General features: G+C 35.8%; 1 protein-coding gene across 2 annotated transcripts; it reads left to right on the forward strand.

Annotated features, from left to right (window-relative positions):
- The first annotated feature begins 4 nt into the window (after positions 1–4).
- On the forward strand, positions 5–22993 carry LOC123564781 (vacuolar fusion protein CCZ1 homolog). 2 transcript variants are annotated; one of them, XM_053537421.1, is made up of 13 exons: positions 5–112; positions 5420–5518; positions 6808–6905; positions 7963–8053; positions 9908–10030; positions 10726–10815; positions 12323–12498; positions 13361–13528; positions 15017–15162; positions 18693–18810; positions 19092–19241; positions 21066–21193; positions 22047–22993. In XM_053537421.1, the coding sequence occupies exons 2-13, from the start codon at positions 5441–5443 to the stop codon at positions 22100–22102; spliced, it is 1422 nt and encodes a 473-aa protein (XP_053393396.1). In that variant the 5' UTR covers positions 5–112; positions 5420–5440; the 3' UTR covers positions 22103–22993. The 2 variants fall into 2 exon arrangements, with proteins under 2 accessions (XP_053393396.1, XP_053393397.1); XM_053537422.1 differs by having other exon boundaries at positions 35–71.
- Positions 22994–23520: the final 527 nt, after the last annotated feature.

Consider the following 23520-nt stretch of genomic DNA (forward strand, 5'->3'; position numbering starts at 1 on the left):
TTTGACACCGCCGGATGTTTACAAATTGAATTTCCGGTTTTAATGAAACTGGAGTTCAATCAGAATTTTTGGTAATTAAAGACAATACATAGCTATTTTCCACAACTGGAATGTAAGCATCAAATATATAGACGTTCCTTTGTGGTACATTGTGCTCATATTTCGTTAAGGCTCGCCATCTTCCTTCATGAATTTTATGATTCGTACTCAAATATATTCGTACCCATAGTGATTCAAGTACTTTAAGTTGTGTTACATAAACTCACATTATAATATTTTCAATCATTGTGACTCCAGTAATTCTTATACATAATGATATGAAATTAGTTTTGCCTGTTGAACAGGTACGTCCAAATAATAGGACGTTTTGGGACAGTGAGAGGTGTGAGTTAGTAAACATACATAGATAGATAGAGATAGCGCAATAACTTTTGACTGCCACTGTCTCCGTCATGCCCAAACATATTCTGCATATTTCTGTTAGGAAATCCCCAATAGAAATCCATTAGGAACATTTTCTGGTTCATGTATAAAGTATTTGCAATGATTACATCTCTGATAATGAATTTATTGTGAGATTAATGTGTAGCGGTTCTCGTAACAGGTGGCCTCTGTAGCTCAATTTGTAGAGCATTGGAACGGTAAGCCAAAGGTCCAAGGTTCAAATCCCGGTCGAGGCTGCACATTTTTCCTGAGACTGTTACATTTGGGGGCTCCTCCGGGATGCTCACCCTTGGAGCCCATGCGGGCGAAGCAGTTTGGCTGGGGTGTGCATCTGAATTCAGTTAACAGTCTACGGCAGACATTGGCCAGGAGTGCCAATGTCTCGCAATAAAAGGGAAGATGTGTAGCGGTTCTCGTATCGGGTGGCCTCGGTAGCTCAGTTGGTAGAGCGTTGGCACGGTAAGCCAAAGGTCCGAGGTTCGAGTCCTGGTCAGGGCTGCACATTTTTCCCGAGACTGTTACAAAAGCATAAACTTACCTTGCTGACATTTTATGAATGTATATTTTGTGTTTTGTTTCTGCAATTTAGTGTTATTGGCAGTCTGATGTGTACTGAAACCGGTGTCAGAGTAGTCTAGATATTTCCTCACACCTGTCGCTTCATATTTTAAGTCTCTTATTTCAGTTTATGAGTTATATTCAGTTGTTGCATTGTACTTAACACCAAAGTAATTAATAACGTTAAAATCTTGAGTTCACAAGTTTAAAAGACAGTTTTGATCTTACAAGTTTTTTATTTCATGTCTTTAGAATAGCTTAAACAACAGTTTACACATAAATAGTTTTTTTGTGTGTCTGCGTAACATAATGACATCAGTGCTAATAGCATGACATTTGATCTTGGCATCAAAGAGTAATTTATAACGCAATTTTGTTCCATTTCCTTTCAAAAGTATATCTGTCAAGTACTTTTATCATTTTTTCAATTAAATGGAGGCCAGTCACAGTTGTTTTGTTTTTTGGTCTGATAAATATAATTAATGTTATTGATCAGTTGAATGATTCCTGCTCTTAATTCACTGCAAAGCAGTGTCCCTGCTAGTAGTGGCATTATGAACAACAAGAACATAACAGTTACAGCAACAAAAAAACTGTGCTTAAGTGGAAAATATTCTCAAGTCCAATGGTATATAGGGTTATCATTAAAAAACATTTGTTTGCAGTAACGGGACCTACCCGTGAAAATCGCTGCAACCCAATTTTTTTTTCTGGCCAGTCTGATGATTTTTTTTTACCTATATGATTATATGCAAAAAAATTTCCTACCTACCTACACAAAAAAGTTTTGGTCATCACAGTTACTGCAAACAAACATTTTTGTAACTATGGCCTAGGTTTAACCATTTTACCTTGACATTAGACTAGCTCCTAGACTATGATATATCTTTTTACATTTTTATGATTAAATGTTACATAGTGAACTGAGCCAGTCTATATCCTGTGTCCAATATGATAATTTCAACATCATTCCTCTGTGAAAATCTCTAAAATAGTCTGGTTATTGTCTCTGAAATTGAAATCCTCAAAAAAAGGGGAAAATGTAGAAATATTTTTATTATCAGTCTAGTGGCTAGTCTACCTTGACATATATACACATATGCATATACTATAGAAATGGAAAACTCTTATATTTTTAAACCATGTTACAAAAATGCATTTTCAGAATGTCAGTTTGTCTTTTGACCATGGTATGAATCCACAATATTTAGGATGGAGGAGAAAACATCAATATTTTATACTATACTGTGAAAAAAAAACAAATCAAGAATAGTCTAACGTTTTTGAAAGATCTTTGTGCCCTTCCTCCTGTCAGTACTGAACTGGGCTCCGGAAATTTTGATAACTCAATCGGTCCGAAACGAAAATCCTGACATCGGCGCTACCCCACCCACCGCATTCCCAATATTACATATTTTGTAAAACGTGATAGGGTAAAGAAATAAGCATGTCATGCATTAAAACTGAGTTACCAGTCACCGCGCGTTACCATACAATGAAGACAGTTATTCAGTGTTATGTGTGATCGTTACTTTGTTTAAATTTCGATGTTTTTCCGAGATAATACGAGGCATTGACACCGTGTGGGTAACTAGTCTAAAAGCCAACGCACGTGACTTCGATACCGTATACACGGCAGATACTTAGTGATGTTTCTTCATTTTTTGACGGAATTCTATAAAATACAATGCGTCAAAGTGAGTTACACGACACATATTCTCTGCTAAACAGCTTCAGTATTTAAAGAATACTCTACCGTGGACCGAATGTGTACGTTATTTGAACGCCTAGATGGAATTTCCCGCATGTATAGTACCAAAACGTCACGCGACGCGGGTTGGCCACGGATATTTCTTTTCACTTACGTTGTACTTCAGTAAGCAACTACATTTTATAAAGTTATATGTTCTCTTCTGATGTAAACAAAATTTCATTTTGAAACGTTTTTTAAAAGACCGATTTAATAAACAGTGCCACTCCGGTTTTCTTTATCATTCGTGGTTGCCCGTCCATTTTTTTCTTTTTTGTACAGTCGGGTTGCAAAGACGATTTTCTGCATTTGTTTCAACTGGAGCCCCAACAAATGAATCATGTAATTTTTTCAAATCAAGTAATTATAAAAATTATTTTTATCGGTTTTCCGTGTGATGTCTCATTAAATCAAAGACCTATAATGTACAATTATAGCTCTTTGATTAAATGCAGCGACCATTTGTTTGTTACCGTGATCAAACATAGCCTTTTGAAATAAACCATCCGTCTGATTCTAAATAAAAGAAGTGGATCCCCGTCGAAATGATTTGGATCCAGTCAGAAACGTTAGGAAACCAGTCAAAAATGTTTAATACACCGCAGTCGGCTGTCTGCAAACATTAAAGGATGTGCCGCGCGAGCACTGATTGCGTCACGCGCTAATTACGGACCGATTATCAAAGTGACAATCAGACCGATTGACACGTTTATTGATTATCTGAAGGTGCGACCAACAATTTCCTACTTGGCAGGTGATCGTGTATTGAGATATCAGACCGAAATTTATACCGGTACTTTTCTCCATTTTTACGGGGCCGATTTTTTTCGTTTTTTCACTTCACGAATCGGTCTGAAAAGTCAAAAATCGGTCCAAAACCGACAAACCGGCAAATTTTCGAAGCCCTGGTACTGAATAACATCATTTACTGATTTGATTACTGAACACAGAAACAATTTTAAGTTGACCATTTAGTATTAGTAGTCTGGAACAGATAAGTCAACATTTAAAGGTTTTCCATGTTTACAAAAGTATGTTGCAATGGATCTGTTACCCATGCAGTTTATGTTACCAAAAATAAAGCTTTAAGGTATTAGATCACTAATAGAGAACCTCCTTTTTGAAGTGTATTCAAAACCTACTTTTACTGCAATTCTTAGGGGGGGGGGGAGGGGCGCGTAGGTTCAAGCCCTACTGGGACCAATTTTTTTATGCCCCCAAAGGGAGGCATATAGTTTTTGAACCGTCTGTCAGTCTGTCGGTCTGTCAGTCTGTCCGCAATTTTCGTGTCCGGTCCATATCTTTGTCATCGATGGATGGATTTTCAAATAACTTGGGATGAATGTGTACCACAGTAAGATGACGTGTCGCGCGCAAGACCCAGGTCCGTAGCTCAAAGGTCAAGGTCACACTTAGACATTAAAGGATAGTGCATTGATGGGCGTGTCCGGTCCATATCTTTGTCATCGATGGATGGATTTTCAAATAACTTGGCATGAATGTGTACCACAGTAAGACGACGTGTCGCACGCAAGACCATGGTCCGTAGCTCAAAGGTCAAGGTCACACTTAGACTTTAAAGGATAGTGCATTGATGGGCGTGTCCGGTCCATATCTTTGTCAACCATGGATGGATTTTCAAATAACTTGGCATGAATGTGTACCACAGTAAGACGACGTGACGCGCGCAAGACCCAGGTCCGTAGCTCAAAGGTCAAGGTCACACTTAGACGTTAAAGGTCATTTTTCATGATAGTGCATTGATGGGCGTGTCCGGTCCATATCTTTGTCATTCATGCATGGATTTTAAAATAACTACGCATGAATGTGTGACACAGTAAGACGACTTGTCGCGCGCAAGACCCAGCTCCGTAGGTCAAAGGTCCTAAACTCTAACATCGGCCATAACTACTCATTCAAAGTGCCATCGGGGGCATGTGTCATCCTATGGAGACAGCTCTTGTTTTTCCTTTTCCTTTTTTTCTAGTAAGTTTTTACTTCTTTCAAGACTTATTATTGATTTCTTGTACAAAAATGGAAAAAGATGAATCTTATAAGCGATTTCTTGGTGTTCAAAGTGAATTTACTACTTAAACAGAAGGGGTAGGGTTACACATCTTTAAAAATATTGAGTTACACGCGGTGAAAGCTCTCTATTTTGCTTTCACTCTTAGATTATACATTGTGGAAGAAAATTAGGTAGGTTTTACGTCTGCCCTAAGGTTATTTTCAAATGAAGTAAGCAAAATTCAAAACAGAAACACAGCATTCAACCTTATTTTTTCAATGTTGAAGTATGAATTCTGTCTCATTAAATCCGTTTACTTGAGTCACCATAGAAAAAATGATATTGCCATTTTTATTTTGTGTTTTATAATTGCTTACCAATAGTTTGATGTTTCTTTTATTGAAATTAATGGTAAAATGAGTTCTCTGCAAACGTTTTGGATAGTGGCTATCACTTTGAAATTTGTCTCTACTTGAGCTTGAAGAGATACCATAACTTATACAAAATTTATAAAAAACGGCACGGTAAAAGTTGTTTAAAAATTGCAAAATAGTGCAAAACACGGTTACCTTTCAGAATATACCAAGCAAATGCCATTTTGTAAACATTACTATTAGTGATCTAATACCTTAAAATATTCTACTGTTTTATATTTATAGATAGTGCTAAAAAGACCAGCCATGTCTCAGTCAAAAGGGCAGATTTGTTTGAAGAACTTCTTCATATTTAACCCAACCTATGGACCAAGAGAGGGAGAGGTAAAATATGATATTGAGGGTTTGTCTTGTTGTTTTTTTCACATCAGTTTTGGCTGTATGTGACAGTCAGTTAACATGACTAGTAGCATTCGTGATTTCTTAGAAGTACAGACTTGTTCTTTGTAAGAAATTGATGACTACCCAGTAGTGTAGAGATAGTACCTAAAATTTTAAGTTATGAAAAACAATTAAAAAATTAAGGTTGGTTTCTTATATACAATATTTGAGACCGAATATAATATTTAAGTCTTGAAATTATCATTTTGAAACATGTTATTTAAGTTTTTCAGAAACTTTCATTTTAATTTCAGGGGTGGCAAATTCAATTTTCCGTATCGCCCAGGTTGTCCCAAAGCTTGAACGAACAAGTGAAATTTGACCAATATTTACTATATAACTATCATACGGACAAGTACAAAATAGCAATTGACAAAAACGGACAAGCAAGTCAAAATCAGATTTCGCCACCCCTGAATTTCAGTGTAGCCGCTCTTGCAATTAGTCCTACCTATCAAGCCATTGATAAATATTTAATCCCCAATTATAACTGGGTTAATGCGAGAAGAACTTATCTCAATGTAAAAAGGTTGTCAGATGCTTGCATATTGTATGACATCAGAAAATGTTTTAAGTCTAATAAAATAGATTCATATCCACAATTTAAGCTGAAATTAAGACATAAATCCTAGGCACTGTATCTACGAAGTAGTGAATTTAAGGTAGCTGAGAAACGAATATAGATAATTGTTTTGTCTTCATCAAGGAGAACATTTGAATAATTCTGTGCAAATTTATTTTAGCTAGATGATGAAAGCTTAAGTTTAATAGTCTCCTCCTTTTGTTTCACTAGAGTGGACCTATGGTTTTAAGGGAGGAAATGTAGTGTGAACTCATTAATATTCGTGGGGGACTGATTTTCGTGGCTTTCATGGTTGAGTCAATCCACGAAATTTAATCCCAAAAAACAAGTAAAATTCCCATTTATTTTATGTTCATAAGTTGAAATCAATGAATTCATATTCCCACGAAATTGCTGTTTTGACCAAAACCACGAAATTTCATGCTCACGAAATTAAATGATTTTTTTACATACAGCCTTTATAAGAGTATTTGTGAATGGAACAACTGTCTGTGCTGTAGAATAGAATAGAGGAGCAGTTATAGCCAATATGAAGAGCTTAAGTAGCTATTGTTTCTGAACTATCTTGTCTTCTCATGTGCATCTTTATTTATTCAAGTCATGATGTCTGTAGAACTTCAAAACCTTTGACCCATACTTTCATTTACAGGAGGACAAGAAGATTATGTTTTATTTTCCTAAGAACACGGACATAGACACGCAAATCAAACATATTGGTCTTTGTGAAGCTATAATCACATTTACACAGTAAGTGTATTACATACATGTTTTATTTTGAATCATTTGAAATAATACCAAAGAAAAGAAAGATTCTGATACTCTGTGCTTGCTGGTTTGAAGCATTAAACTAGAGGACCCAGATACCTAAGTATCTTTAAGTGGATCAAGATAACCTTTGACTCTTTAAGAGGATCCAGATACTTCAGTTTCTTTGAGAAGATTATACATGATACATCAGCCTCTTTAAAAGGATTCAGAAACCCCAGTCTGTTTAAGAGGATCCAGATACCTCAGTCTATTTTAGAGGATCCAAATACCACAGTCTCTTTAAGAGGATCCAGATACCTCAGTCTCTTTAAGGGGATCTAAATGCCTCAGTCTCTAAGAGGATCCAGATACCTCAGTCTCTTTAAAAGGATCTAAATGCCTCAGTCTCTAAATGGATCCAGAAACCCTAGTCTCTTTAAGAGGATTCAGATACTTCTGTCTTGTTAAGAGGATCTTGATACCTCAGTATATTTAAAAGGATCCAGATACCTCAATTTTTAAAGAGGATTTAGAAACCTCAGTCAGTTTAAAATGATCTAGGTACCTCAGTATCTTTAGGGTATTCCAGATAACCTCAGTCTCTTTAAGAGGATCCAGATAACCTCAATCTCTTGAAGAGGATTTGTATACCTCAATCTCTTTAACTGCATCTACATACTTCAACTTGTAAGAGCATCCAAATTCCTCAAAAAGGATCCAGATACTTGAGTATCTTTAAGAGGATGCAGATATCTCAATATCTTTAATGGAGCACTGTCAATATACATAGCTGTCATCTTTTCTTTCATTTTTCTGTAACATTATAATTTTGTAAATCTTGAATGATGTTCACATTAAAAAATACCTTATATGTTTAATAAATGAATTATCTGGGTAGAATGTTTTGTAAAAAAGGTCAAGGTTAAGTTATAGCTTAAGTTATGCTGAAACATGTAGCAGAATTCTGGTTATCACATAATATCCTGTTTACTTATTTTTTGACAGATATTGATCTAAAACTTGAAAAATTTAATATTTGGCTGATTTTTTTCCACAGAACATTCTCAGATAAGCCATGTGAGAGTTTACATACACAGAAAACCAGACAGATTTTCTTCCAGCCAGAGAAAGACTTCTGGATGATTATGGTAAGAGTTGTGTATTTTAAGTATTATACTATAAAACTGAGCCCACCATGAGAAAACCAACATAGTGCATTTGTGACCAGCATGGTGCAGCTCAAAATTATATGATATTTAATTAATAGTTGTCCAGTTACTACTGGTTATGCCTTTTGTTATTTATTGTATTTGATTTTAAACTGTTATTAAATTTCATTTTTTGTCTTTCAACAGCAAGAGTAGGTATAGCGAGTTAGGCTGTTCTTTATGCCAAAAATAGCCCTAAGGTACTTTGATGTTTTCACAGTGATGCTAATTTTAATCTCACTCATATTATTCAATAAAAAAAGTTATTGAAAATTTTGCTGTACTAAAATATCTTGATTTTGCTGTAAGTTTAGTTAGTTTTACGGCATTGTGGCAAGCTTCATTTCTGTTTAAACATTTGTCAGAAATACGAAAGAAATAATAAGCAAGAAAATCATAGCTTCGCCGATTTTTTTTTTTTTTTAAAAACATGTATCACCCGGATCAACTTATCAGACGCTTAGAAGCAGTTTACAAAAAAAATGTCTTTATTGTTAATGTAGATCTCATATGGTTACAAGATTTGCTGAAAATTTCACTCAAGATTCTGTCTAATTTATAGGTCTTAGGTCCTTTGGATATACAGTAAACACAGATCACTTGAGGTCCCAAGGGATGTGAACAAAATGCTTTAGTTGTCCAGGGACTTCAAGCAATTCAAAATTAGAAAATGTAAGGAATACAACAGGGGATGGTATTAATTGCTCAAGTGAGCTCTGGTGCTCAAGTTGCTGATAAGTGAAAGGTGTTTCACTGTACTTAATATGATCGTGGAATATCAGAAAAATTCTGTTGTTAGGGCTTCTATTTATGCCCCTGAAGGCGGGCGTATTAAAATCACACTGTCCGTCCGTGTGTCCAGTAAATTCTTGTCCGGGCTGTAACTCTTCATCCATAAAGGGATTTTGAAATAACTTGGCATAAATGTTCACCATAATGAGATGACATGTCACGCGCAAGACCCAGAGCCCTAGCTTCAAGGTCAAGGTCACACTTAGAGGTCAAAGGTTAACATGGTCTGTTTCATGTCCGGTCCATAACTCTGCCATCCATGAAGGGATTTTGAAACAACTTGGCATAAATGTTTACCATAATGAGACGACATATCGTGCACAAGACTCAGACCCCTAGCTCCAAGGTCAAGGTCACACTTACAAGTCAAAGGTTAACAGGGTATATTTCGTGTCGGGTCCATTACTCTGCCATTCATTAAGGGATTTTGAGATTACTTGGCATAAATGTTCACCATAATGAGACAACATGTCATGAGCAAGACCCAGAGCCCTTGCTCCAAGGTCAAGGTCACACTTAGAGGTCAAAGATTAACATGGTCTGTTTCTTGTCCGGTCCATAACTCTGCCATTGATGAAGCGATTTTGAAATTACTTGACATAAATGTTCCCTATAATAAGATGAGGTGTCATGTGCGAGACCCAGACCCCTAGCTCGAAGGTCAAGGTCACATTTAGAAGTCAAAGGTGTTTCTTGTCTGTTCCATAACTCTGCCATTTATCATGGGATTTGAAAATAATTTGACACAAATGTTAACCATATTGAGAAGATGTGACACACTTATGACCGAGGCCTCTTAGGTCAAGGTCACAAAATGATACGTGATTTTTTGCGCATACAACTGTCGCATTCTTGGGCCTACTTCGGGGGCATTTGTCACCAATAGTGACAGTTCTTGTTTTAAGTTCTTTAGGTAACAGAAGTATTAACAGATGTTTAGTAATTTGTACTGTACTGTAACTCTATATACACAATTTTCTAATTGTAAAAAAAATTCTACAGACAGTTGGTGTGCCATTTAGTGAGAAGACGAAAGATGGTCAAGTATATCTGGAGTACCATGAAGAAGATGTTCAAGATCCTGTCATGGAGTCAGTAATCAGACAGGCATATAGAATGTTTACTGTAAGCTTTAATCTAGTCTTACAAAAATTATAAGTATTTATTTTATTTTCATGTACATACATTGTATCATTAGGAAAGCAGTTTTAGTTATGCATGACTCCAGATAAACATCAAAATTAAGCAAAAAGCAGAACCAACAGATACTGTGAGATCATTTATATGGTATTTTTTGGGGACAGATTTTTCACAAATTTCATGGTGGAGTCATTCCATTAAATTCTGTGCCAATAAACAAGTAAAACTCCCATTCATTTTATGTTCAAAAGTTGAAATCCTCAAATTTCTGTACCCATGAAATAGCTGTTTTTCAAATTAAATGATTCCACAGTGGTGTAAATGTATAAATTAATAGATAGTTATTTGTAATTGAATGTGATCATGTTACATGTAATAGCCTTTTTAAAAGTTACATGCAATTTGCCTAGAGGAACAATTAAGAGTAATTTGCTGAAAAGAACAGTTATATGTAACACAATGTATCTTAAATTAGTAAATGTTGTAAATGTTGAATATTATTGGCCGAGTAATAGTTGCATGTAGATGACAAAGTCATAATTATGCACTGTATTGCCTGAGTTATAGTTGTATGTTTAAAAAAATTAGTAACAGTTTAAAAATTTACTTGTTCCAGCTTTGGCTACATGTTATAGAATAGAAATATTGTAGAGAAATTGTAGAGACATATTTTATTTCAGTTGTTCAATGGTTCCATCTACTACCTTCTAGAAAAAGTTAATGGCCAGACAAGTTCCTTACAGCAAAGGCTAGACCATTTCTTCTCTAGGGTAAACACATGTATATATAACAGTAGTCTGTGAACATATATATATGGAGATATAAGTTCTTATTTTGGGATATACATGTAAATCATACATACAAAAAGTACAAAGTTGATTAGATTGAAGCAAACTTGAAAAGTTTATTAATGCAGTAAAACTTTTACAGTTAAATATTTAGTTCGGCAAATACTCATTTTCTTGCAGCTTGAAAGATATACTTCCTTTCACCGTGGTCATTTTTCGAGGGATAAGTATGGCAGGAAAGGACTTTTGCAATTTTTACCATATTATATTATTATTATACCAAATTTATATAGCGCCCTTTTCATGATAAACACATTCAAAGGCGCTTTACATATAGCAAATGCAGCCACATGGGGCGCAAAATTCATCCTCTACTAATACAGACACAGAGCGATCTGACAAGAGGGACAGAGTGAGATAAAGCCCCCAGAACAGACGGAGAAAAATCTGTTTTAGATACAGGCCTGTCCGACTACCTTAGCCTAGCCCTTTGCGAATAGACAGTCTGGTTCTTTAACGTGCCCGGTGTATAGCTCCGGTACACACGAAGCCGTCTTTCCTAGGAAGAACCAGTACAGGCCTCTAATTTTAATACGCCAGAGGGGACGTATTATGTTATACCCCCGGTGTCAGTCTGTCCGTTCGTCTGTTAGCAATTTCATGTTCGCTCTGTAATTCTTGAACCCCTTGAAGGATTTCAAAGAAACTTGACACAAATGTTTAATGCATCAAGTTGACGTGCAGAGTGCATGTTTCGGATGGCTTGCTTCAAGGTCAAGGTCACACTCTGGGTCGAAGTTCATATGACTTTGTTTCGTGTCTGCTCTGTAACTCTTGAAATGCTTGAAGGATTTCAAAGAAACTTGGCACAAATGTACACCACATCGAGATGACGTGCAGAGCGCGTGTTTCGGATGGCTTGCTTCACGGTCAGGGTCACTCTCATGGGTCAAAGGTCATATGATTTTGTTTCGTGTGTATATTGCTTTGCATTGCGGTGTTCTTGTTTTTATTTGGCAGATCCCTTTTTTGTTCACTTACAGTAATTTTCTTTTGGAATTACTTCCCTTTTATGTTATTATAAATAGCTTATTTTGTAACTTTTTTATTATTGGCTGTAGGGAAAAACCGAAACCACTTTTCTGTGGTACAACATGCATGGTACCTCCAATTTTTAGGTGTATTTTGACATATCTGTACCTGGTAAGGATTTTTTTGTGGACTAAGATTTTTTTTTTTAAATTTCTTCCCTTTGTTGTTCCTGTCCTTTGAGCTTCAACAGTCAAGTTCTTTAAATTTTGCTCCCATCCTCTGATATAACCCTTCGGGCATATATTGGCCCATTTGGCGGAGCTCTTGTCACCACAGCTTTGAACAATATTTTTATTTCTGGGAATTATTTTTATTTACTTCAATTTGTCTAGTTGTTTCCTTTAATATGTTGCTTGTTCAGAATGGATAATGACATCTGTTAATATATTTTTTTCAGTATTTACTAACTCTTCGTCTAGGACAGAGTGATTTATTAGATGTATTTAGTGGGATATCATTTCTACCATTGGATAAGAACACCTATCTGAAAGTACAGTGTTTTATCAACAGTCTGGAGTCAACATTCCCAGGGGTGAAATATACAGCATTCCTTTATAACGACCAGCTGGTCTGGTAAGAATTTGTCGTTTATGATGTTATTTCATTGTGTTTTTTTTTACAAGTTGAAATCAGTATAAACTTCTTTTTTCAAGACAAAGGTGGTTGAAAAGTCATTGTCATTTTAGGATTGCCATAAAACATAGCAATTTAGTGGCTTTTAACCTTTGATTGAGAAACTGATGATTGCCACTTGGTGAGCTTTCAAAGTGTGATAAATGTTTTTGATTGTTGGAAAACACAATAGGCCAGCTAAAACATCTGCCTGTTGTTTTTACAGACAAATTATACTCAAGGAATATTTTTTCTTCTGCAGACTCTGGCAATTAACTAACCAGCTCTACCCTTCACTGTATATATTTCTCATATGTGTCGGCTAACTATGCCATTTTTGAAGTGTTGAAAATGTCAGTAAAACTAGATTTTATACCCAGCTCAGTATTTATATGGCATTTTGGAAAATCACAAATGAAATGCAGTAACTACCATTTTCCTTTAATATTTAATTAATCATTTAAAGGATGTTCACTCAAGCACTCATGTTGTTACACATGTTTCTGATGAAATGATAAAAGACCAATTAAGCCTCTGTGCCCAAGTGCTTTTGGTTGCTATTATTTCAAATCATTTGTCTGTGGGTTTGAGTCCTCGTTTGGTTGTGACGTAAGGAAGCCATCTATTTGGTTTGAGGAAGATCTGTGGTTCTGCTCAGGTGCCCAACCATATCTGAAATAATGTTTGGAGGGAACATAGAGTTGTCTTCCACCATTAAAGCTTTGAAGTTGCTGAATAACTTAAATTGTGTCGGGTGTCATTTGAAACACATCAAAGACATTTTAAAAGTAAACAAAAAATGTAATTTACATGTGTATTGTAGGTCAGGTTTAGAGCAAGATGATATGAGAATTATGTACAAGTACCTCACCACAAGTTTGTTCCCAGCCTATCTGGAGCAAGAACTTCAGTCCAGCGGCCAGCAACACTCTTCAACATTAATCAGCAGAAACATGTCCATGCCAAGCTTAGGAAATGTACATTTTGGCAAGTAAGTCAGGGACTGGTTGAGAATTATAAAAATAATTTTGATACAAAAAAATAAAAAAGATGTCCTGAGAATTTTTAGCTCACCGGAACACAAAGTGCTCAAAGTGAGCTATTGTGACCGGTCATTGTCCGTCGTGCGTCAGCGTCCGGCGTGCACAGTCTGTCAGCATTTGCCTTGTGAACACTCTAGAGGCCACATTTGTGATCCGATCGTTATGAAACTTGGTCAGAATGTTAGTCTTGATGATCTCTAGGTCAGATTTGAAACTTGGTCATGTGGTGTCAAAAACTAGGTCAGTAGGCCAGATCAAAGGAAAAGCTTGTGAACACTCTAGAGGCCACATTTGTGACCCAATCTTTATGAAACTTGTTCAGGATGTTAGCCTTGATGATCTCTAGGTCAGGTTTGAAACTTGGTCATGTTGGGTCAAAAACTAGGTCAGTAGGCCAGATCAAAGGAAAAGCTTGTGAACACTCTAGAGGCCAATGTTTTGACTCAATCTTTATGATAAAAAATTTGGTCAGAATGTTTGTCTTGATGTCCTTTAGGTCAAGTTTGAATTTGGGTCATGTAAGTTCAAAAACTATGTCAGTAGGCCAGATCAGAGGAAAAGCTTGTGAACACTCTAGAGGTCACAGGTGTGACGCACTATTTATGAAACTTGTGAAACAGAATGTTTGCCTTGATGATCTCTAGGTCATTTTTGAAACTGGATCATGTGGGGTCAAAAAGTAGGTCAGTAGGCCAGATCAAAGGAAAAGCTTGTTAACACTCTTTAGGCCACAGTTGTGACTCAATCTTTATGAAACTTGGTCAGAATGTTTGTCTTGATGATCTCTAGGTCAAGTTTTAATCTGGGTCCTTTAGGGTCAAAAACTAGGTCACATGGTCAGATCAAAAGAAAAGTTTGTGATCTTTATGAAACTTGGTCAGAATGTTTGTCTTGATGATCTCTAGGTTAAATTGGAAACTGGCTCATGTGGGGTAAAAAACTATGTCAGTAGGCCAGATCAACTCTGGTGAGCGATATATAGGGCCATCATGGCCCTGTTGTCTTTTTATCAGATCATAAAATTTATTTTCCAGTATATTTTAGATGATGTTAAACTGATAGGTAAGACAGACTTCAGGATATCATCTTTGTGATAGAATAATATATTAATGTTATACAATTATTCATCTTTTGTAACAATTGATATTCCATTTTATGAAGTTCTGTTATAACTTAACAGAGCTTAAAAACTAGTACTGTAGACTTATTAGTACACATGAGGAATTAATTTTTGTGGAATTTGTGGTTATGTCAGTCCAGGAATTTAAATCCCAAAGAACAAATAAAATGTTGTATCTTCACCAGCTGATATCCACAAATTAAAATTTACCAGGAAACAGCCATTTTGGCTAAAACCAGGGAATTTTATACCAACAAAATAAAATGATTTCACAGCATGTGATGAGCTGTAATGTTAATTGTGAAATATTTTTCAGATTTATAACAGGTCCACCAAATGTTAATGATGAGAAGAACATGGGAAAGATTCCACGGCTGTATATAAATACAGAACACGAAAATGAAGAGTGCTTTCTTATAGTGTATAGAGCTCTCAGTGCCAGTGTATGTTTGCTCCTTAACTGTAAGTGTTAGAAATTTACATATGAGCCGCGCCATGAGAAAACCAACATAGTGGCTTTGCGACCAGCATGGATCCAGACCTGCCTGCGCATGCGCGCAGTCTGGTCAGGATCCATGCTGTTCGCTTTTAAAGCCTTTTGCAATTAGAGAAACAGTTAGCGAACAGCATGGATCCTGACCAGACTGCGTAGATGCGCAGGCTGGTCTGGATCCATGCTGGTCGCAAAGCCACTATGTTGGTTTTCTCATGGCACGGCTCATATATGTCATGTTATCACTATGGTGAAAAGATCACTATAAAACAACTTGCCTGTAGAGCTATTTCAACTTTTTAGCTGTTTGCCCTGTCACCGTCGCTGTTGGTTAAAGTTTTTTATAAAGTCAGATATCTTTGTTACTATCAAAGCTTTTGACTTGAAACTTAAAATATTTATTTACTATCAAAGTCTACACCAGGAAAAACAGTTCCCATACTCTGATTTGAAATTTTACAGAGTTATGCTCCTTTTTAACTTAAAATGTTTTGGTTAAAGTTTTATAAAGTTTTTGCCTGCAAAGCTCTTATTCAGAGTCAAGCTCTGAGAAAAGTGCATTGAGCCTGCTGTTTTACGGACAGCACTAGTTAAATTTAGAAAGTATCTTATTCTTATATGTTAATGCAGGGAAAGAGAAAGTGAAAACAATGAGATTCACTGTTTTAGGAATTATTTATTAAAAACAACTACAACAATAAAACAAAAATGTGTTGAAAGGCACTACTCCTGCCACATGTGAACTGTTAAGATGCAGAATTGCATGCCTTTGTCTGTTCTTAAAGATATATCAGACCCAAATTTATATTTAGAAATATGAGTGCTTTCTTCATTATATCTAATTCTAACATGCTTGCCTCTGTTAAAACACTCTTACGCTAGAATGATGTCAAGTTTACGTGCGATGACGTCAAAGTTTTTATTGCGACCAAGAAAGAGCGCTTCTATATTTATGTCTCCCACCACACAGTGGTGTGGGAGGCATATTGATTTACTCCAGTCTGTGTGTCTGTCACAAAGCTTGTCCGCACTCTAAGTCGAACATTTCTTATCCAATTTTCACCAAACTTGAACAAAATGTGTTTGACTATAATAGCTCGGCCAAGTTCGATAACTAGCCAAATCGGTCCAGGCGTCTTGGAGTTATGGCCCTTGAATTACCAAAAATCGGCCTTTTTACTCTTGTCCGCACTCTAATTCAAACATTTCTCATCCGATCTTCACCAAACTTGAACAAAATGTGTTTGACCATGAGACCTCGGCCAGGTTTGATAACTAGCCTAATCGGTCCAGTCATTTTGGAGTTACGGCCCTTGAATTATCGAAAAATTGGCAGTTTTACTCTTATCCGCACTCTGAGTCGAACATTTCTCATCCGATCTTCACCAAACTTGAACAAAATGTGTTTGACCACGAGACCTCACCAGATTCGATAACTAGCCAAATCGGTCCATGCATTTTGGAGTTACGGCCCTTGAATTATCGAAAAATTGGCAGTTTTACTCTTGTCCGCACTCTAAGTCGAACATTTCTCATCCGATCTTCACCAAACTTGAACAAAATGTGTTTGACCATGAGACCTCGGCCAGGTTTGATAACTAGCCAAATCGGTCTAGGCATTTTGGAGTTACGGCCCTTGAATTACTGAAACATCCGCCTTTTTACTCTTGTCCGCTCTCTAAATCCAACATTTCTCATACGATCTTCACTAAACTTGACCAAAATGCGTTTGGCCATAAGACCTTAGCCAAGTTCGGTAACTAGCCAAATCCACCCAAGCACTTTTGATTTATGGCCCTTGAATTACTGATTGGATCCACTCATCCAGACCATATAATTGGATCCACTCGTCTAAACCATCTAAAGAAGCTAGACATTTTACATAGCATCTCTAGTCTATCTAATGTTTGAGATTAAGGGCATATTAGAATCGAAATAATTTATAGCACAAGCATGCTTTAACACTATTTATACACTCGGGTGGTAATACGTCGTTCAAATAATTTCACTCGGGCTGCGCCCTCGTGAAATTATTACGCCCAATGTATAACAACCCATGGTGCATAAATAGTGTTAAAGCACTCTTTTGCTATAAATTATTTCTTAAATAAACATAAAATCAACATGTTTGTGTGCATAAACAGTTATGTGTTAAGTTTAAAACAGTACAGAACAATTACTTACATAGCTAAGTGCAATATCAGTGTGTACTACCACTAAAAAGCTGGAAGTTTTTTTAACAAAAGACTGTTATTCAGGACATTTAATTGTAAATCATTAATGTAGCCCTAACACAGCCAGTTTATCAAGTTGAATTCATTTAAAGTAGATTGTTTAAATTTAAACTTTACAGTTACTGTCTTAAAATAAACTTTTTTAGCAATGCACATGGATGTCTTTAATAGTTTACAAAAAAAAAAAAATATTTATGATTGATATAGGACTTTCTGTCTTTTTAGCTCACCCGAGCAATGCTTGGGTGAGTTATTGTGATCACTCCATGTCCGGCGTCTGTCTGTCTGTCGTCTGTCAACATTTAGCTTGTGTATGCGATAGAGGCTGTATTTTTCAACTGATCTTCATGAAATTTTGTCAGAATGATTACCTTGATGAAATCTAGGTCGAGATCGAAAATGGGTCATCTAGGTTTAAAAACTAGGTCACTAGGTCAAATCAAAGAAAAATCTTGTGTATGCGATAAAGGGTGTATTTTTCAATTGATCTTCAGGAATTTTGTTCAGAATGATTACCTTGATGAATTCTAGGCCAAGTTCGAAAATGGGTCATTTGGGGTCAAAAAACTAGGTCACTAGGTCAGATCAAAGAAAAACCTTGTGTATGCAATGGAGGCTGTATTTTTCAACTGATCTTCATGAAATTTGGTCAGAATGATAGCCTTGATGAAATTAAGGTCAAGTTCGAATATGGTTCATCTAGGGTCAAAAACTAGGTCACTAGAATAAATAAAAGAAAAACATTTTGTATGGGATAGAGGCTGTATTTTTCAATTGAGGTTCATGAAATTTGGTCAGAATGATTGCCTTGATCAAATCTAGGTCAAATTCGAATGTAGGTCATCTTGGCTCAAAAACTAGGTCACTAGGTCAAATTGAAGAAAATACATGTTTACACTTGAGACCACATTTTTGGTCCAATCTTAATGAAAATTGGTCAGAATATTTGTTTCCATGAAATCACTAGGTCAAACATGTTTACACTGTTATGGTATGTTTCTCAGATGAGCGACTTAGGGCCATCTTGGCCCTCTTGTTTTTTTATATCTCAAAAGAAAACAACAACATTCTTGAAATGCAAACTGTGCCTTATTCTTGTTTTGTATAAGTTTGTCTACTGGCAGTTTTAAATGCTAATATGAGATTGGTATACATTTATTCTCTATATTTCAGGTAGAGATTTAGATTTTGCAAGGAGATATTTAACAGATAATTTGTTGAGAAATGTATATAACAAAGATTAATGACATTTTATATTTTTACAGCTAGTACTGTAGTGAACATAGATCTATGTAAGAAGTTAGACAGCTTTCTCGGTCAGCAGTTATCAAATCTGGCTTCCGAGATAGGGGAACAATATTCATCAAAGAAACAACAGCCAATGTAAGTATAGCAGTTAACCCTTTCTGGTTTCTGTGAGCCTACAAAATATTTTGTAACTAAAATCATATGTCACCATTTTAATTTGAAATTATTTTGTTAGCATGTTTCAAATGAACATTACCCGTATTTTTATGCCCCCTTAGGGGAAGAGGAGTTATATTGTTTCACACTCCATTCAGTCAAATTTACTTGTTTCAGTCCTGATTTGATTGCAATGATGTATTTTGTTTTATCAAATTCTTCCTTGTAAAGTTTTTTATGAACTCTATTTTGCATTACAGTTCCGAACCAATATTCAAGTACATCTATTTCAACCATATGAACCTTGCTCAGAAGACGACAGTACATGTAGACAGCAGAAAAAATTTGGGAGTGTTTATCAGTCAGGACACTCTCAAACTGCTGTGTGATATCAGTTCCGACCTACAGAGGTACAAAAAACAGTTTGACCGTTGAGGCTGTTGCCTGCAAATCACTTGCTCCTCACCACAAATGGCTTGGGGTGTAGAAGCCTTTCATGTAAGGAAGTCATCCAGCTGGCTTACAGAAGGCCAGTGGTTCTACCCAGATACCTGCTTTAGTGTGAAATAATGTGGGAAAGGGGCACTTGGGATCTTCTTCCCAACATTTAAACTGGGCTAGCAAAGAGAAGCAACATTTGAGATAGTATTGCAGTTGTTTCTTTTATAACTTAACCCTTACCCTGCTAAATGTCTATAATGAACTTGTTCATCTTTCAGTTGGGACAGTACCATTAACTGTTAAAAGGGGTGTTTACCAAAAAGATACTGACTGAATGGCAAACAGTGCAGATCTTGATCAGACTGCATGAATGTACAGGCTGATCATGAACTACACTGGTCGCAAAGGGAGATTCAGTTGTGTCCAGCATGATAAGGGTTAAGTCATTATGATCATTACACATAAGGAAAAACATCAAGATTGTAGACTGGTTCATTGATTTTTTTGTGTGTATGCTAATTCCTTCTATTTAACTCCAGTATCAGTTATGTAACTAACAGAAAATGACTTTTCAATATATTTTAAAAACTACACATATATTTAAAGCATTGCAAAATATGAAAATAATAAGATTTTTTTTCTGACATTTAATATTACAAAAAAAATAAGTATTTAGTAGTTGTCTAAGTGTAAATGACATTATGGCAGACATGTTTTTAGCTCATCTGATTTTTTGAAAAAAAATGATGAGTTATTGTCATCACTTGAGCGGTTGTCGGCGTCGGCGTCTGCGTCGGCGTTGCCTGGTTAAGTTTTATGTTTAGGTCAGCTTTTCTCCTAAACTATCAAAGCTATTGCTTTGAAACTTGAAATACTTGTTCACCATCATAAGCTGACCCTGTATAGCAAGAAACATAACTCCATCTTGCTTTTTGCAAGATTTATGGCCCCTTTTGTACTTAGAAAATATCAGATTTCTTGGTTAAGTTTTATGTTTAGGTCAACTTTTCTCCCAAACTGTCAAAGCTATTGCTTTGAAACTTGGAATACTTGTTCACCATCATAAGCTGACCCTGTACAGCAAGAAACATAACTCAATCTTGCTTTTTGCAAGATTTATTGCCCCTTTTGGACTTAGAAAATCAGTTTTCTTGGTTAAGTTTTATGTTTAGGTCAGCTTTTATCCTAAACTATCAAAGCTATTGCTTTAAAACTTGCAACACTTGTTCACCATCATAAGTTGACCCTGTACAGCAAGAAACATAACTCCATCCTGCTTTTTGCAAGATTTATGGCCCCTTTTGGACTTAGAAAATATCAGATTTCTTGGTTAAGTTTTATGTTTAGGTCAACTTTTTCTCTTAAACTATCAAAGCTATTGCTTTGAAACTTGCAACACTTGTTCACCATCATAAGCTGACCCTGTACAGCAAGCAGCGTAACTCCATCCTGATTTTTGCAATAATTATTGCCCCTTTTGGACTTAGAAAATCATTTTCTTGGTTGAGTATTATGTTTAAGTCAACTTTTCTCATAAACTATCAAAGCTATTGCTTTAAAACTTGCAACAGTTTTTCACCATCATAAGTGGACACTGTACATCAAGAAACATAACTCTATCCTGCTTTTTGCAAGAATGATGGCCCTTTTTAGACTTAGAAATTCATGGGTAGGACAATATTTCTATTACACAAAAAAAATCAGATGAGCGTCAGCACCCGCAAGGCGGTGCTCTTGTTCTGTCTTATCTTGACACATAGAATTACAACTGTTGTTAATTTTGTGTTTAACAGAAATCACCAAGATGGGGAAACATTTGTTAAAACAATGGCAGATTGTTGGGTGGTCGGCAAGAAGTCAGATCAAAGGGAAATGGTGGTTGTTATAAACCAGAAAAATCTAAACCTTATTGAAGTGAATGGTTTGTATTTCTTTATGAATAATTTTTTTCTTGGGATTTACAAAACTTAAATTATTCTTACGAAATCAGAAGGCTTGGATTAGTAGTTAATAGAAGTGGTAAAGTATGATCTGTGTTTTGCACAAAATTATCAAAATTGTATAGTAGACATTAGCAATGATTATAGTTAAATCATTAATATTCATAGGGATTAAGTTTTGTTTTACGCTGTTTTTCAACAGTACTTCGGTTAAATAACAGTGGACAGTTAACCTAACCAGGATTCCTGGATTCTGTACCAATACAACTTCCCCACATGAATCAGAAGTGGAGGACAATTTGATATTAGACACAACGTCTTTGATCAAATTGTCACGGAGAACTTATGCCTTGCTTGAGGATCAAACTCACAATGCCATGATATATGTTCATCTGTGCTCTCCCTGTTTAGATAAGTGGGCAGGATGACTAAGTTTTGTAGGTTTTGCTGTTGAGTCAATCCATGAACAAATTAGATACTTTATCCAGAAACAGATTAGGTTAAATAACATTTACCCTGCTTAAATTTCTAAAATGGACCGGTCCATCATTTGGGCAGTACCACTTATTATGCAAAGGGGTGTTCAATGAAAATTTACTGACTGAATAGCAGACAGTGCAGGCTGATCTTGGTCTGCACTGGTTGCAAATCAGAATTACTTACTGCCAGCAGGCTAAAGTTTAACAGCTTTTATATAACAAGAAATACATTGTACTGTTGAAAACTGGTATTGAACCAAAGAAATATTATATTAGACTCTGTTACTTATCTAAATGTCATCCTAACACAAGTTGGAAATTATTTGCCGTTGAAATGTTTGTGTATTTATTTCAGATGAAGTGAAGAAGTTGTGTAGCCTTAATTTCAACAGTATATTCTTCCAAGACTGATGTAAGAGATAGGATGAATATTGACAACTGTGATAAAAACAATAATTTGACACTCCGTAATCATGGAGGAGAACATAGGGCAAACCAGGCAATCTGGTGTCATGAATATTGATTTTATGTTGATATGCCAGTGGTAAAAATTGATTGATTTAGTATCCATGGAACACATTAGATAAGATTATTATTTCTTAAAATCATAATGTGTTGTAAATCTGAAAGAATGGTATTTCATGCATATTTTTAAAGATTATTGCTTTTTTTATGAGTTAAAACACATATATGTTGATAACACTACATATCAAAAAAGGAAATGTGACCGGGGAATATGAAAGAATTATAATTCAAGTATTGTTATGGTCAGTAAGTCTGTGTAATGAAAAGGAAAAGTGTTTTTGGGCAATCATTCAGTACAAAGAGAAACAAAAAGACATAAATTGAAACCATATCACATTAAGTATGTGATTTAATTTGTAATGGATAAATGGATGATTAAGTTTATGGGTAATTATAGTGGTTTATTAACAAAAAATACTGTATAATTTTGATTATATCACAATATTTTCAGAAGTGTTATTATGCAGTTGTAAATGCCTGTTTAATGAGTATCCTCCAAAGACTGTCTGCTGTTAGTGGGGTATTGGGGGAGAGGAGGGGGGCTGGGAATGGGTTCACAGATTTTGGTAACAGTTTACTAACAGTATTGTTTTTTTGTTGCTGTGTCCATCCCCAAATGAAGAAATCTTGTTTGTTTTGGATGATTAAGTGATGTATTTGTACTCCATTAATACATTATCAGGATATAAATTCATTATGTAATGGCTATGAATCATGTGCAATAAAATGTTTTGTAATTCATGTGTACGAAATAGAAAAATAAACATTTATTTTATAGTTGTTAGTTTTATTTCTGTGCTGCATGTTGCCAGTCTTACGTTTGAAAAATGTATGTGATAAAGACTGAATTGTTACACCATGTTGCCACAAGACTCTTAAAAAAAAAACAAAAAAAAAAAACTACATAATATATGCGACTATCGTTTTGTTCTACTGGAGCTTTAAAGAGTTTGCTTTTTCATGGGTTTTTCTAGACCTCACCACAATGCAAGTCGTGCTTTCATTTTCCAGCTATTAAATATGGAGGAAGAGTTATGGTGCCCTGTTGGGACAGAGATGATGGGCACCTGGTTAGGACCACTGGCCTTACATGTTTCTTAACACAATAATAGGAACAGACAGACATGCTGAGGTGATTCCAAGTCAGCAACCTCAACCGCTTGGCCACAGAAATCCCCTTCATTAAGGGGATCTGTCCACCGTTCCTCATTCAAGTTCTTCATAATAAACTGCTTTGGTAGCCTAGTGGTACAGCAACCGCTTCTGGTGCGGGAGGTCGCAGGTTCGATCACTGACCGCGTCAT

The sequence above is a fragment of the Mercenaria mercenaria genome, chromosome 2 (assembly GCF_021730395.1).
Source record: "Mercenaria mercenaria strain notata chromosome 2, MADL_Memer_1, whole genome shotgun sequence".
NCBI classification, from domain to species: Eukaryota; Metazoa; Mollusca; class Bivalvia; order Venerida; family Veneridae; genus Mercenaria; species Mercenaria mercenaria.